General features: G+C 44.0%; 1 protein-coding gene and 1 long non-coding RNA gene across 2 annotated transcripts in view; both read right to left on the minus strand.

Annotated features, from left to right (window-relative positions):
* Positions 1-13720, minus strand: part of LOC310761408 — a 123677-nt gene that overhangs the window by 84006 nt on the left and 25951 nt on the right. The gene's annotated exons all lie outside the window — the stretch shown is intronic.
* LOC310761403 (interferon alpha/beta receptor 2-like) lies at positions 3743-13512 on the minus strand. The gene is made up of 9 exons (XM_083611195.1): positions 13117-13512; positions 10113-10214; positions 8798-8839; positions 8525-8645; positions 8099-8271; positions 6764-6906; positions 5874-6036; positions 5520-5641; positions 3743-5238 (listed from the first exon to the last, which is right to left on the minus strand). The coding sequence occupies exons 2-9, from the start codon at positions 10153-10155 to the stop codon at positions 4522-4524; spliced, it is 1524 nt and encodes a 507-aa protein (XP_083467321.1). The 5' UTR covers positions 10156-10214; positions 13117-13512; the 3' UTR covers positions 3743-4521.

Here is a 13720-nt window from a genome sequence, read left to right on the forward strand (position 1 = left end):
TGTTCATTAATTTCAGTAGACCAACTCTGAGTAAAACAGTTTGATATTGCCCTGTGTCTGTGTATTTAACAAAATAGTAAGCAATAGTTATAATAATACAATGCAGTCAGCACAAGTGAATACCACACTCTATGACATTGCACATTATACATAGCCTTCATGCTTGCTTGGCTAGATGTGACTTTGCTTCAATAAGATAACATGGACCAAGGTCCGGTTTAGCTGCAGGAATACTCAACCTCATACTGCAGTGTGTGCCAAATCTCCCAGGGTTGCTTTGAAATGGTGGTTCAAGTAAAATGAAAGCCAGTTGGAAGCCCACATAGAAATAAGCAGGCACATTTAAGAAACAGGCCCACGTCAATTGCAGTCTAATTATCAGGGCTTGCCCTGAAAGGGGGGGGGGGCTAGAAATATATTAATAAAAATAATTAATTGTTAATTGTAGCAAGAAAGTAATCTGGTCACTAGCTATATCCTGAATTAAAGGGGGCTTATGATCACTTTTCCATGGTGTTTGGTGAAATAAGCAGTATAATACTGAAACCAATACGAAAGCAATGCAGATGGGGGAAACTAGATGTGTTCTCTGTTAACAGCTGCATGCAAGTGTTTAACCGCAAGGCATGTGTTTCATGACTAATATAGGTGGTTTTAATGTAAGGCCTCCAGTCATCTTTTATTGTTTAGTGTGCATCTGCAGCAGCACAACCGGACGCCTGCATCTGCCCCAGTTGCAATGAAACCTGTGTCTCCCATATCGGTCTCTACAGCCACAAAAGCAGCAGCTGTAACCTTTTGACAGTTTGACTTCACCTAAAAAGGCACAGGCCTCCATTGTCTCCCAAGACAAGACAGATGCCAACCAGTCTCAGATTTCTGATGTGCTGTCTGACTGAAGTCTCCAAAAACAAATCCATTAAGGAAGTCAATGAAAGTTATCATAAACAGGATAGGTCTCTGAAGTTTACAAGAGCAAATGCCTGCGAGAAAACGAAAGTGTTCAAAAACTGCCTCAAAGGAACCAACAGAGCAGATTTGGTATATTCCACATCAAAATGCCCTGTTTTAAGTAGTAGCCAATATCTACCAATGGAAAAAGAAACAAATTCTCTGCAGTAATGCAACCAACAGGGATTTATTTATTTATATAGATATTTACATCTGCCCTTTACCTTAAGGCAGTGATGGCCAAACTTGGCCTTCCAGCTGTTTTTGGACTACAACTCCCATCATCCCTAGCTAACAGGACCAGTGGTCAGGGATGATTGGAATTGTAGTCCCAAAACAGCTGGAGGGCCAAGTTTGGCCATCACTGCCTTAAGGTCATGAAGTGGTGAACCGAAATAAGGCAAATACAAACTGTTAGGAGGTGGGGGCATGGGACGTAGGCTGTACAGTGGTACCTCGGGTTAAGAACTTAATTTGTTCTGGAGGTCTGTTCTTAACCTGAAACTGTTCTTAACCTGAAGCACCACTTTAGCTAATGGGGCCTCCAACTCACCAACCTAGCAGCCTCATTCTGCACCAGCCCTACCATCATCAAGGGCAGCCCCACTTAGAAGGTATGGCAGTAGCAGAGAGGGGGTCTCTTGACCATGGGCAACTGAGGCCAGACTACCAGGTCTGTGAATGGACATAGCTGGAGTGGGGTACAAATAAATTATTATTATTCACAAATCAGTCTATGCTGGACGTAAGTACTCCAAATAGGATTCCAGTGGCAGACTGAAATTCAGGAATACTCCCAGACTAGGCACCTGTTCCTTCAAGGGGATCAGTTAGCTATTTACTACCTGATCTAAGGTGTGATGTGCTGATAAGAGGAAGCTGAATTCTAGATTTCTCCCCCAAATATGTTGACCCTTCACGAACATCTGCCATAGTTGCAAATGGGAAGCAGTACAGTCTAATAATATGTGTGCAACCACAGCAAGGATGGGGAACCATAGGTCACGCAGATGTTGTTTACTCCAGCTTTCATTAGTCTGAACCAGAGCTCTCCAGAGCTAAAGGAAACAACCTGCTGGGCCTTAGGAAATCTTACTGGCCACTCATAATGGGTCCTCCTGCTGTAAGTTGATATAGAAGATATAAATTATTCTGTATTTTAGAAAGATGGTGATATCAAATGACACTTTTAGGTGCTAACTACACTTTAAATTCAAATGCATACAGTTAAGCCGCAGAGATGTCTTTATATTTTTAAAAAAGGAACCTCATGGCTCAGGAGCAATTTAGAATGGACATATGATAGTTAAGCTCCCTCAGCTAAACGTTTGAAAGTGAAGTGCAGTTTGAGAGGCTAACATTACACGATCACACTGCTGTTGGGAATCTGATATAAGATGCACACTCAGTGCAAGTGTGTGCATCTTGCTTGCAGTACCAGACACCACACAGAAGCAGACTAAGGTCCAAATCTTTTTAGTGTTGTAGAAGTAAATAAGCTCAGCAAACAGCTCTGGATAAAAGTTATACACAGAAAAGGAAGTTCCAGCTTGTAGGCTTTTCAGATACGGGTAGCTCAGTTGGCTAGAGCGTGGCGCTGAGAACACCAAGGTTGTGGGTTCAATTCCCGTAAGGGACAACTGCATATTCTTGCATTGCAGGGGGTTGGACTAGATGATCCTCAGGGTCCCTTCATACTCTATGATTCTATATACAAAATATCATCATTCCTCTAACACCAACTAACCAAGACTGAACTAGCTGGCATACATTAATCACAAATATAGTCAGGGCTCCGAGCCATTTACCTTGCAACTGGCTCATTTGACCTTGCACCTGTGATTTACCTCACCCACGGGGTGATTTATGCTCATGAAGGAAATTAACCCCTTCCTACGTCCAGCCACTCCAACAATTGCTACAATTAGATTCTCTGTAATGAGAAACTGATCAAAGATTATCCCAGTGTGACAGACAGAAAAGAGGTCACGTGCATTAGCATATCTCTTTGCCACCTCTCTAATTACATCACTGGAGTCTTTGCCACACAAAAAAATCACAGAGCCAGTTTAAAGCCTGCCAACAATATGCGGGTGAGGGAATGCTTCATACTGATAGAAAAACAGACACAGGTATGAATTGGATCAACAAGGCACAATGAATGCATTCCCTAGCATAAGTTCACATATAGTCCATCTGAAGGCCCTGAACCCTCCAGTTCTCTGAATAAACAGGCATAATGGGTTACAACCCTCAGGGTCTTAGGCTATGTATTACAGATAACAGGAAATCCATTCACAGTCAATTAATTACCAGCGAAGTGCCTCACCATGATCAACAACACTTGATGATCAAGTGGCACAGCTGACCAACTGTGATCGACAAATCCAACCTCAAGACAAAGGTTATACAGAATGAACGTAGAACAGGATCGGAAGATATTGTGATGCATGTTTGCAATTACAGTGGTACCTCGGGTTACATACGCTTCAGGTTACATACGCTTCAGATTACAGACTCAGCTAACCCAGAAATAGTATCTCCGGTTAAGAACTTTGCATCAGGATGATGCTCTGGCGGCATGGCGGCAGCGGGAGGCCCCATTAGCTAAAGTGGTGCTTCAGGTTAAGAACAGTTTCAGGTTAAGAACGGACCTCCGGAACGAATTAAGTACTTAACCCAAGGTATCACTGTAATTCTATTCTAGAAACACAAAAGGCTGGATTTATTTTCCAGCTTTCACAAATGGTTGTCTCAGGAGTCAGTCAGCAGTAAGTCACACTGTGCAAGCTGGAGTTAACTCTTTATTAGCAAAAACACAATCTGTACAGAAGTGCCTGGCCTAATGAGTGCAGCAAGTCATGCCTGGTAGGTTTGCTCCCATAAAGCAGTTGCTGAGACTGAATGTCCCCGCCTATACACAGCTACCTCTCCTCTCCAGGATTTTTCCCCAAGCAATCGGAGGCTATGTCTGCGCATCACCAATCTCTCCTCTGCACTTTTCATGCCCCTTCTGGTTCTAGGAGACAAGGGGAAGGGGAGCTTGTTGCAGTAGAAGAAAACACCAGGGAGCCTTCATCAGCCTGACTCATCTCTGTCTCTTGGCCTCTCTCCTCCCACCCTCCTGCTTCAGTCTCTGCTTCTGATTCTAGACTTCTCTCTACTACAGACTCTGCAGGCTCACTAAGCCCTGTTAGCTTGCGACACCTTTTCTCTGTCTTCTCCTTCTGACCACTCATTGTCCTCCCACCACCACTCCCTGGGCTCTGAGCCTTCTTCCCTTGGTGGTCCCCCAGCTGGTTCCTCCCATCATTTCTCTGCATCCAACCAGGCCGTGACAGATTGTGGGTACTCAGTTATACTGGAAGCAGACTAGTAAGTGGCTTGCCTTCCCGTTAAAAAAAAAAGAGAACAGAAAACAATATTAATGCTGTGGGAATTCACAACACTGCTGCATTTTCATATGTACTTGTACAACACTAATAGCATTAGACAGAAGATCCCACCCAGTCCCTTGACATAGGAATATATATTGTACAGGAAGATGCTATTCATTGATTCATCTTTGATTCATCTGCTCATGTATTCACCAACACAGTCCGTTTCTGAATCCGATGACTCACTTTCTCCAGACCCATTAGAATTTTGCCAGGAACAAGAGAGGTTATGAATGTCAGAGTTCTGCATTTCTAGCATATCAGTGATATGTTTTGGTTCGAATGCATCAGAAACACACAACTCTTTCAAGTCCGCAGCATTCTCTTGGCAACAGCTTAATGTTGCAGAAGCATTCACATTTTTGAAAGGTATTTCTAGCACCACAGTATTTAAGTTTACATTGGAACAGCTGCTGCACTCTAGGTCTGGCTCATTAGCGGAGTCCACTTCAGGAGAAGGATGAAATATTTGAATTGTTGGGCTAATATCATTCGGAAGGTTTTCTGCTTCAGCATCTATGGGTTTAGGCATTTCACTTGGAGCAGATGAGCAGCCTATGAGCAGAAGCTTTTCTGTTTCATCATCCTGGGGGTCAGCTATTTTACTTGTAGTGGATGAGCAGTCTAGGGATGGTGGCTCTGCGCTGTTCTCCTGCGAGCAGGACTTTGAAGTCTGCCCCCAAAAACCACGTGCAGTATATAAATCATCATTTCCAGCAATGCTGTCACTGTCCTCTTCATCGGAATCGTATCCACATACTTTTTTTTTACTTTGTTGGGTGACGTGGACGGTGTGCACTTCTTCTGGTTCTGATTTAAAAAGGGAATAGTCTAATTTTGGTGTGATGCTCTGAAAAGAAAAACAATTTTGAAATTTACAGATTACAGAGGAGAGAGAGGCAGAGAGGGCAAACTTTCATATCACCTGACCCTATGTAACTGGCATTGACCCTGGGACTGACCGTTAGGTCTTTTGAACAATGAATGTTTCATGAAAAGACAACGATAGAAAATAAATAAAATTAAATAAAATTAAATAAATAAAAATAAATAAAATTCTATATACATACATACAGTAGAGCTTATTAAGCTATTTATCTTAAGAAAAGAATCCGTCCCAAGGCTACATACCAAGACGCTTGGCCATTTCCTCCATCTTAAGCAAATAACACCGGTTTTATACAGGACAAATAGAATGAGTACTACTGTCAATGACATTAATATGACCAACAACGCTGGTAATATAATATGACCTGTAAGATAAAAAGAAGGTGATTAAAGAACAGTGAATATGGGGGCTACTGTGAAACACTCTGGTTTTATTGGGCACACAGAGCACTAGATTACCAAAATTCATAATATTTTTTTTAAAACCATTACTTGAAATACTAAAAGCAATAATCTATTATTAGTTTTTTTTAATTAAGAAAATAATCATTTTAAATTAATTCTCTGCAACCCCTCCCCACCCTTAATTCATTATACCTGATATATTATTGGAGCTGAGTATAAGGCATTTGGGGACAGACGGAGTGCACGGATTATTTAGACTTGTTTTCACATCAACAGCAATACAATAATTTGTATTGAAACTCAAATCTCCAATGACAGTGTGGAAACTCTCTTGTCTGGTTGTATTGACAACACGCTAGAAAAGAAGAAGAAAAAGATTGACAATTGAGTATGTCATACAAAGGACAAATGCAAATATGAGGGCTGATGAAACACACTTGACTGTTACGTGGAAAGTCTCACCTTTCCATGAGGTCAATACACAACCTTGCACACTCTTTTGCAGTCAAAGGCCAGCATCTGTAGTATGGGGGGATAATTACACTAGCCTATGTCATGGGCTATTGTAAGGATACCTATGAAAATGTTTCCTAAAGTGCTCTGGAAATACAAAAAGCTATATATAAGTAACATTATCATTTCTGTTCATCTGCTAAATATTTGCCTTACCAATTCTTCTTGCAGCAACAGTGCAAAGGCACAGCAATACCAACATAGCCTCCAACCTTTGGACTCTGCTGGTTTAGCTGTTGCTATGCCCAATCCTCAAGTACTGGCATGGGAAGTGGCCTACCCTATTAATCCAAAACATCTCAATCCAGCAATTCCTGCTGGCACTCCAACAATATATACAGCCCTTCTGGTCTATCTCAATGTCAACAGCCACTGAAAGGACAAAACATGGGGAGCTGCCCTCTCCATTGAAGTGAATGGGTGAAACCCACCCAGATAGGAACTCTAGGCCTGCCTTGGAGGATAGACAGGGCTATGGACCAGGAAGCAGAAATAGCAGCTTTCTTACAGATGAAGTGAATTAATTTTGATACTGTCTACCATTTCCCTTTTAATCATAAGCAACCAACCTTTTCCTTGACATTGTCTCTTATCACTGTGACCGTATAATCAAGCTCTTGGTATACATGAAGTAACGAGGCTGAAAGTTTCACTGTCACATTTGCGCAGCTTGGACAAGCAGAAATCTCAAACTGGGGTGGTGTTAGGCATGCTGTTGAACAAAGAAAGGAAGAAAAGAAGGAATCAATGTGATTGGGAAGCTCTGCCCTAGAGAAATTAATGAAATTACAATCCAATGCACTACTAACTTGGACATAAGGTCTCAAATGAAATGATACAACGTTCTCCCAGGTATGCTTCTTTCAGATTGAAGGCTAAATAGGTACGGCGGGGCTTCTACTGATTGGAAATTTCCCCAAACCGACCTTTAAACCTCTTAACTTGTTGGCCTTTGGCCTTCTTTGATCCTCATTTCTGCTCCCGAAAGTCTGCTCTGAATATGGCGCTTAGTCCTGAGTTCTGATCTTAGTGTGGTGTCACACTATTGCCATTCATTCCATTGAAAAGCAAGAGGATGCCCATAGAGAGCTAGAGATAAAGCTTGTCAGGACCTCGGGACCTCTTGGCACTTAAAGAACGATGATCTAAATAACTGAAAATAATACACTGAAGAAGGAGCGAGTCTTGGGGATTTGGGGGGCTAGAATTGCATGAGGTTGCTGGTGTCACAGCTCTGCCACTGTGGAAGCCTCAGCAGTATCAATTAAAACAAACAGAAGCAGGGCAGGGCAGGGCAGGGGCCAAGCTGCATGCTCTGGCACCGGGGGCGGTGAGCAGGCAGAGGCGAGGTTGGTGCACGTCCTGGGGTGTGGCACGTGTCCAGGGGGGCAGCCGTGATGGTACCCCCTTCCCCCATGGTGCCAGTGGTGCTGCACTCCCCCCGCCCCCCTTCCTCCGCCCGTGGGGCAGGGCACTGACAGCTTTGGAGCCTGCTGGGAGCTGACCTAGTGGGGGTTGACAACTGGCCTCTACCTTCTGCCTTGGCCAGTGTGAAACCTGTGTGGTTGACAAGGACTTATAGGAAGCATAAGGCATGTGCTTCAAACATAAATAAGGAGCAAATTACATAAATAAGGAGCAAATTACAAAGGGCCTTCTCGGTAGTGGCGCCCGCCCTGTGGAACGCCCTTCCAGCAGATGTCAAAGCGATAAACAACTACCTGACATTCAGAAGACATCTTAAGGCAGCCCTGTTCAGGGAAGTTTTTAACGTGTGATATTTTACTGTATTTTTGGTTTTTATGGAAGCCGCCCAGAGTGGCTGGGGAGGCCCAGCCAGATGGGCGGGGTATAAATAATAAATTATTATTATTATTATTATTATTATTATTATTATTACTTACTGTCAGCATATGGACTGAACTGAATAGCTGAAGAATGTACTCCGCTTTCTGTGACCTGCTCCACTACTATTTTGTATGACTCGTAGGGATCTGTAAACTCTTTCGTCAAGTTACAGAATGAACGTGTGATATTGGAACACTCTGCGACAATCTTCATGTTTGGTGTTGGATAACTTTAAATGGAAACAAGGAGGAGCCAATGAACAATCAGTACTTCCCAACTAGATATAAAACAGCAATTCAAAAAGTCTGCAAAATCATACCAAATTTGTTAGTGTTTAATCTTCCAGATAACGCTTTGTTTCTGTTCTTCATATAACAGGAACATAGCTAGATACACCTACGCCAATAATGATCTTGCACCATATCAGTCATTCACAATCATTTACAAAATGTGGGAATGTATTTTAGAAAAAGCAGAGGTACCTTATTGTTCTATACATCACATTGTAGAATGTGGGAGTCCCTGTGTTATTTCCAGCTTCCCACGTCAATATGTACTCAAGATCCTGTGGCTCCATTTTCAACTTGAGTTGAACCGAGGTTTCTTGTGGTGGCAAAAAAGAACAGTTGTAAGTACTGGTGAGTACGAGGTTTGCCAATCATACGTGACAAAATAGCTGTGCATTTTGCTCCTCGTAAGCAACAAAATACAACGTGAACCAGGCAGCAAATGTTAAGAAGTTTAAAAATACTTACCAAGTAAACTGCACAGAGCAGAGATCAGAGCACTGATGTACACTATAAATTAAAACAATAGATATATGAAATTTTAAAGTATCTGTTCAATGTAGAAAATGCCCTTGAAACTGTTTGTATGCTGAGTGGAATGTACTTTCTGGGGAAAGCACAACAGCTGAGATTTGTGGCTTTCACAAGTTTTGGAGAAGTTTGATAATGTGTGTTAAGTCAGGGGACCTTGGGCAGGGCAACCAATCACGTCTAAGGTATGTTCTACAGTCATATCTTGGGTTAAATATGCTTCAGGGTGAGCGTTTTCAGGTTGCGCGCCGCGGCGACCCGGAAGTAACAGAACGGGTTACTTCCGGGTTTCGCTGCTCGCGCATGCGCTCAAAATGACGTCACGCGCATGCACAGAAGTGGTGAATCGCAACCCACGCACGTGCAGACGCGGGCTGCGTTCTACTCAGGATGCGAACGGGGCTCCAGAACGGATCCCGTTCGCATCCAGAGGTACCACTGTATTCCCCCTTTCCTCTTCCATGGCTCCTAGTAGTCCTAAGCCAATGAAAATGCCTTTCCTTCCACATCCCACATATCTGTACTCTCTCTCCTTCCTAGTCTTTACATTTTTTTCTAAAATATTAATGTTTCTACATTATACTGAGATCAATATAAAACATGTCTAAAAAATAAATTGGGCCGTATTCAAGTAATTTGTTGAGCTGCTGGCAGCCAGTGCAGCAATTGCCATTAGTGCAATGGGACTTTGCCCGCTCCTACCCCAAAACATGATTCAACTAACCAGACCCATTGAAATGAATGCAGCTGTTAAGTCAGGGTCATTACTTTCAATGGGTCTACTCTGAGTAAAAGTTAGTTGAATAGGGCTCAATTTAAAGTAGCATGATTTATTTCCATGTTCAAATTCAGGCTTCCTTGGACCAATTTTGGATCCCCCTTCCGCTACAATCAATAGTTGACATGTTCTTTTCTACAGTCCAGAAACAATAATTCAAAATCAAATGAAACTGGAGGTGCCATTTAAATTTCTATAACAGCCACTTAAATGCTGTTCTAAAATGCTTAACTTTGGGTGCATGTTTTCAGCTCCTTTAGCAGCTAGGCAAAAGTCTGTTTCCCTTATCTTAAGAGACTCAGGTACTCTAAGCATAATTTCATTTATTTATAAAAGCGGTCTTCTTTCCAGCCTGGGCAGTTTGAGACTAGAAACTAGTTGAGGATCAAATTTATTTGGCAAAGGCGAAGAAGGCAGCTGAGACAAGAAGAAAAAGAAGGGCGTGCTGTTAAATTCTTTCTAGATTTAACTCACCAAGTTTGTAGAAATGCAGTGGTCCCATGAAAAATGTCATCATAGTTTAAAATAACATCCTATGCGGTGGTCTCTACAGGAGGGTAAGCGCTGATGTGACTCCTGCATGTATACCAAACAATATTTTTTTTCAAAAAGCCAGAGAAAACAGTAATTCCAAAAGGGTAACATGAAACGTTCTTCCAAACTGTCATTTAATATGGGTGACATCCATTAATTATCTTTTGCCCATATGATACTCGGTCCCAAATCATTTCTTTCCCTCTCCTTCTGGATCTTGTCATACTCTAAAAACAAGATGCATGAGAAAATTTGGGCTGAGAGAGGGGAAAGTGTGGCAATGAAAGATTTAGAGGAGAACTAGTAGTAAAGGGAAAAACAAGGCAGACCCCCCCAAAGAAAACGAACGAAAGAAAGAAAGAAAGAAAGAAAGAAAGAAAGAAAGAAAAGGTGTGGGTGACAGAAGAGGCTAAGGTACTGAAAAAGGAAGCCTTAACCAATAATAATAGTCTTTATGAAACAATATTTATGCATCAGCCACTTAAGATTAAGGTTCTCATGTCAAGGCAGGATTTTGTCACACAGGGGACATACAAGCCCCCCCCCCCATCCCTGCATGGACATGCTGCACTTCAGACTTTCTCAGTGCATTCAGCTGAACATGTGGGGATGTTTGGGGCAGGGATTGTGGGTGTCCCCGTTCTCTTCCCCCCTTTCAGCCCATGCACATTCAGTCAAAATGCCTGGTTATGATTTCTGCTGCTCAATCTCACGCCCCTGAAGAATGTCGCCAACAACGCCCTTGGGGCACACTTATTACCGTATTTTTCACACCATAGGACGCACTGGACAATAGGACGCACCTTGTTTTAGAGGGGGGAGAACAAGAAAAAAAAAATCTCCCCCTCTCTGCCCAGCGCCCCTTCAGCGAAGCGGCAGGAGGCGCTGCGCAGAGAGGGGGAGAATTTTCCCCCTCTTGTTTTCCCGCTCCAAAACAAGGTGCCGTTCAGGTGGCTACCTTGGAAGCCTGGAGAGCGAGAGGGGTCGGTGTGCACCGACCCCTCTCGCTCTCCAGGCTTCAGGTTCCTTTCGACCTGCTCTTTGGGGCTGGTGGGGGAAGCCCACCACCAGCCCCAAAGAGCAGGTCAGGGAGCAGCGGAAAGGCGCAGCGGAGAGGCTGCTGCCATAGTCGCGTGTCACCTCTCCAGCTGGGAGAGGGTCGAGGGGCTATGGCTTCTTTAGCCCCTCACGCGCTCTCCCAGCTGGAGAGGTGGCATGCGGCTAAAGAGGATCCTGCCATAGCCGCGCGTCACCTCTCCAGCCGGGAGAGGGTCGCGGGGGGCTTCTTGTGCCCCGTGCGCGCTCTCCCGGCTGGAGAGGTGACGCGCGGCTATGGAGACTCCTGCCATAGCCGCGCGTCACCTCTCCAGCCAGGAGAGGGTCGCGGGGCTATGGCGTCTTCGCTCCATAGGACACACACATATTTCCCCTTCATTTTTGAAGGGGAAAAAGTGCGTCCTATAGAGTGAAAAATATGGTATTTGATTATTATTCATTTTTTTCCAGGACTGATTTCGGGCTTTGTTTCTTAGACGCTAAGCCACACACTTTCCAAAAAAGATGCCTTTCATTCTAATACAATACGTAAGAGCTGCTTTGTAGTTTGGCCCTAATAATGAAGGCAACAAACACACTTACTGGCGCTCTTGCCATCCAAACCTGTGCAAGTTGAGCTCACTTGAGCCGACTGAAAGAAACGTTATTTAAAAACAGGGAAGGCTTTTGTAGGGCCTTAATGACAAACACTTTACTTATTATGTGGATTTTATACTGTGCTCTTCCGTTGGCGATTATTTTAATGTGGGTATAACTGTAAACTGACTATTTTTATGTTTATGTTTCTACTGATTTATTGGTTATAGTCTGTATAAGATATTCTGTTTTTTAATGTTGAATGTTTTATTATGTTTTTGTATATGCTGTAATTCGCCCAGAGTGATTGGGGAAACCCAGCCAGATGGGTGGGATATTATTATTATTATTATTATTATTAGCAACTCAGGGTGGCTCACAACACTGAATATGCAATGTAAGACACAATACAGTGGTACCTTGGTTCTCAAACGCCTTGGTACTCCAACAACTTGGAACCCAGACACTGGAAACCCGGAAGTGTTCTGGTTTGTGAACTTTTTTCGGAAGTAGAACGTGCTCCGTTTTGATTGTTATGCTTCCGTTTTGAGTGCCACACTTACGTTTTGAGTGTTACACTGAGGTCTGTCTGTTTTTGCTATTTATTTTGCATTTTTGTTTGTGCAGCTCTTTTTGGGGTTTTTGTGACTGTGTGGAACCCACTTCAGCTACTGACTGATTGATCCTGTGACTGCAATACATTGTTTATTGCTTTCATTTTATTTCGTTAGACAGTCAAATTCATGTCAAACTGCTGTTTTAGGGGTTGTTTTTAAAAGTGTGGAACGGATTGATCCATTTTGCATTCCTCTCTATGGGAAAGTGTGCCTTGGTTTTGGAACGCTTTGGTTTCGAAACGGACTTCTGGAACAGATTAAGTTTGAGAACCAAGGTACTACTGTACAGAAATATGCAATTAAAGAAGCCTAAAACCATAGACACTTTAAACACAAGTCTGCAGCCATATATAACCAGCATCGCTCAGGAGACCAGCCCGTTTATTTCAGCGGCCATTTCCTTCGGGAAGGCGGCGCTAGACGACGCATGAGAGCCGCCATCCCTTGCTAACTTCCTTCCCTCCTTCCCCTTCCTTGCCAGCCTGCAAGGCCCGATCTGTGCGAGGGTCGGCGGAGGAGCCCGGCTTGTCCCGGCCTCCACTGCCTCGCCGAGAAGCTCCAGGCTGCGCGGGGGACCCGTCGAGGCGCAGCCCCAGCCCGACCCCGCCAGCCTCGCTTCCCCCGCGGACACTCGGGCGCCTTGTCCTCGCCTTCGAAGGCGGGCAGGCAGCGCTCCCGCCCCACCCGCAGCTCACCTGGCCGCGCCCGAGCGCCCGGCCGCTGCTCTCATCCCCGCCGCTTGCGCCGCTGCAGCAGCCGAGCCCTCGAGGCTCTCCTCCAGGCGGACGCCATGTCGCTCGCTCGGCAGCCGAGGCGCCTCCGCCGGATCCGAAAGCGAAAGCCACGCAGGGCGGGCGGGGAGGCTTATCTTGTCTGCGCCGCAAGTGGCCGGGCTCGGGGAGGGCGAAGAAGGGGAATTCTAAATACGTACTCGAAAGAGCCCCGTCTCTTTCCCTTATTATGGAAACAAGGCTAGCTTGGTGGCGCAGTTCCATCCGCGAGGAAAGAAAGGCAGGTTATCCATATACTGTATACACAACTAATGAAATAAATATATTTTTAATGCATTTTAATGTGGTGTTCTCGGGAGCGAACTTGCAAAACCAAGCACTGAGCGGATGGGAAATGAGTACAGGCGACGAGTTCTGCACCGCAGCTGATCACGGTTGGATCGGAGTGTCAAAAGAGCTGGTTTTGCCAAACATATTGAGAAAATGTACAAATCGATAATGTTTTTTTTAATAAACTCCATCATATATGGTGATTAAATTTACATCTTGAGGTCTTCAAAAGTAGTTA

The sequence above is a fragment of the Podarcis filfolensis genome, assembly GCF_964270895.1.
Source record: "Podarcis filfolensis genome assembly, chromosome: 4".
Lineage (NCBI taxonomy): Eukaryota > Metazoa > Chordata > Lepidosauria > Squamata > Lacertidae > Podarcis > Podarcis filfolensis.

Coding starts and splice junctions, on each gene's coding strand:
- LOC310761403 (XM_083611195.1), bottom strand. CDS start 10,155: ATGATGACATTTTTCATGGGACCACTGCATTTCTACAAACTTG. Junction 8,272..8,524: donor GTGATGTATAGAACAATAAG/GTACCTCTGCTT, acceptor TTCCATTTAAAG/TTATCCAACACCAAACATGA. Junction 6,907..8,098: donor GTTCAGTCCATATGCTGACA/GTAAGTAATAAT, acceptor TTTGTTCAACAG/CATGCCTAACACCACCCCAG.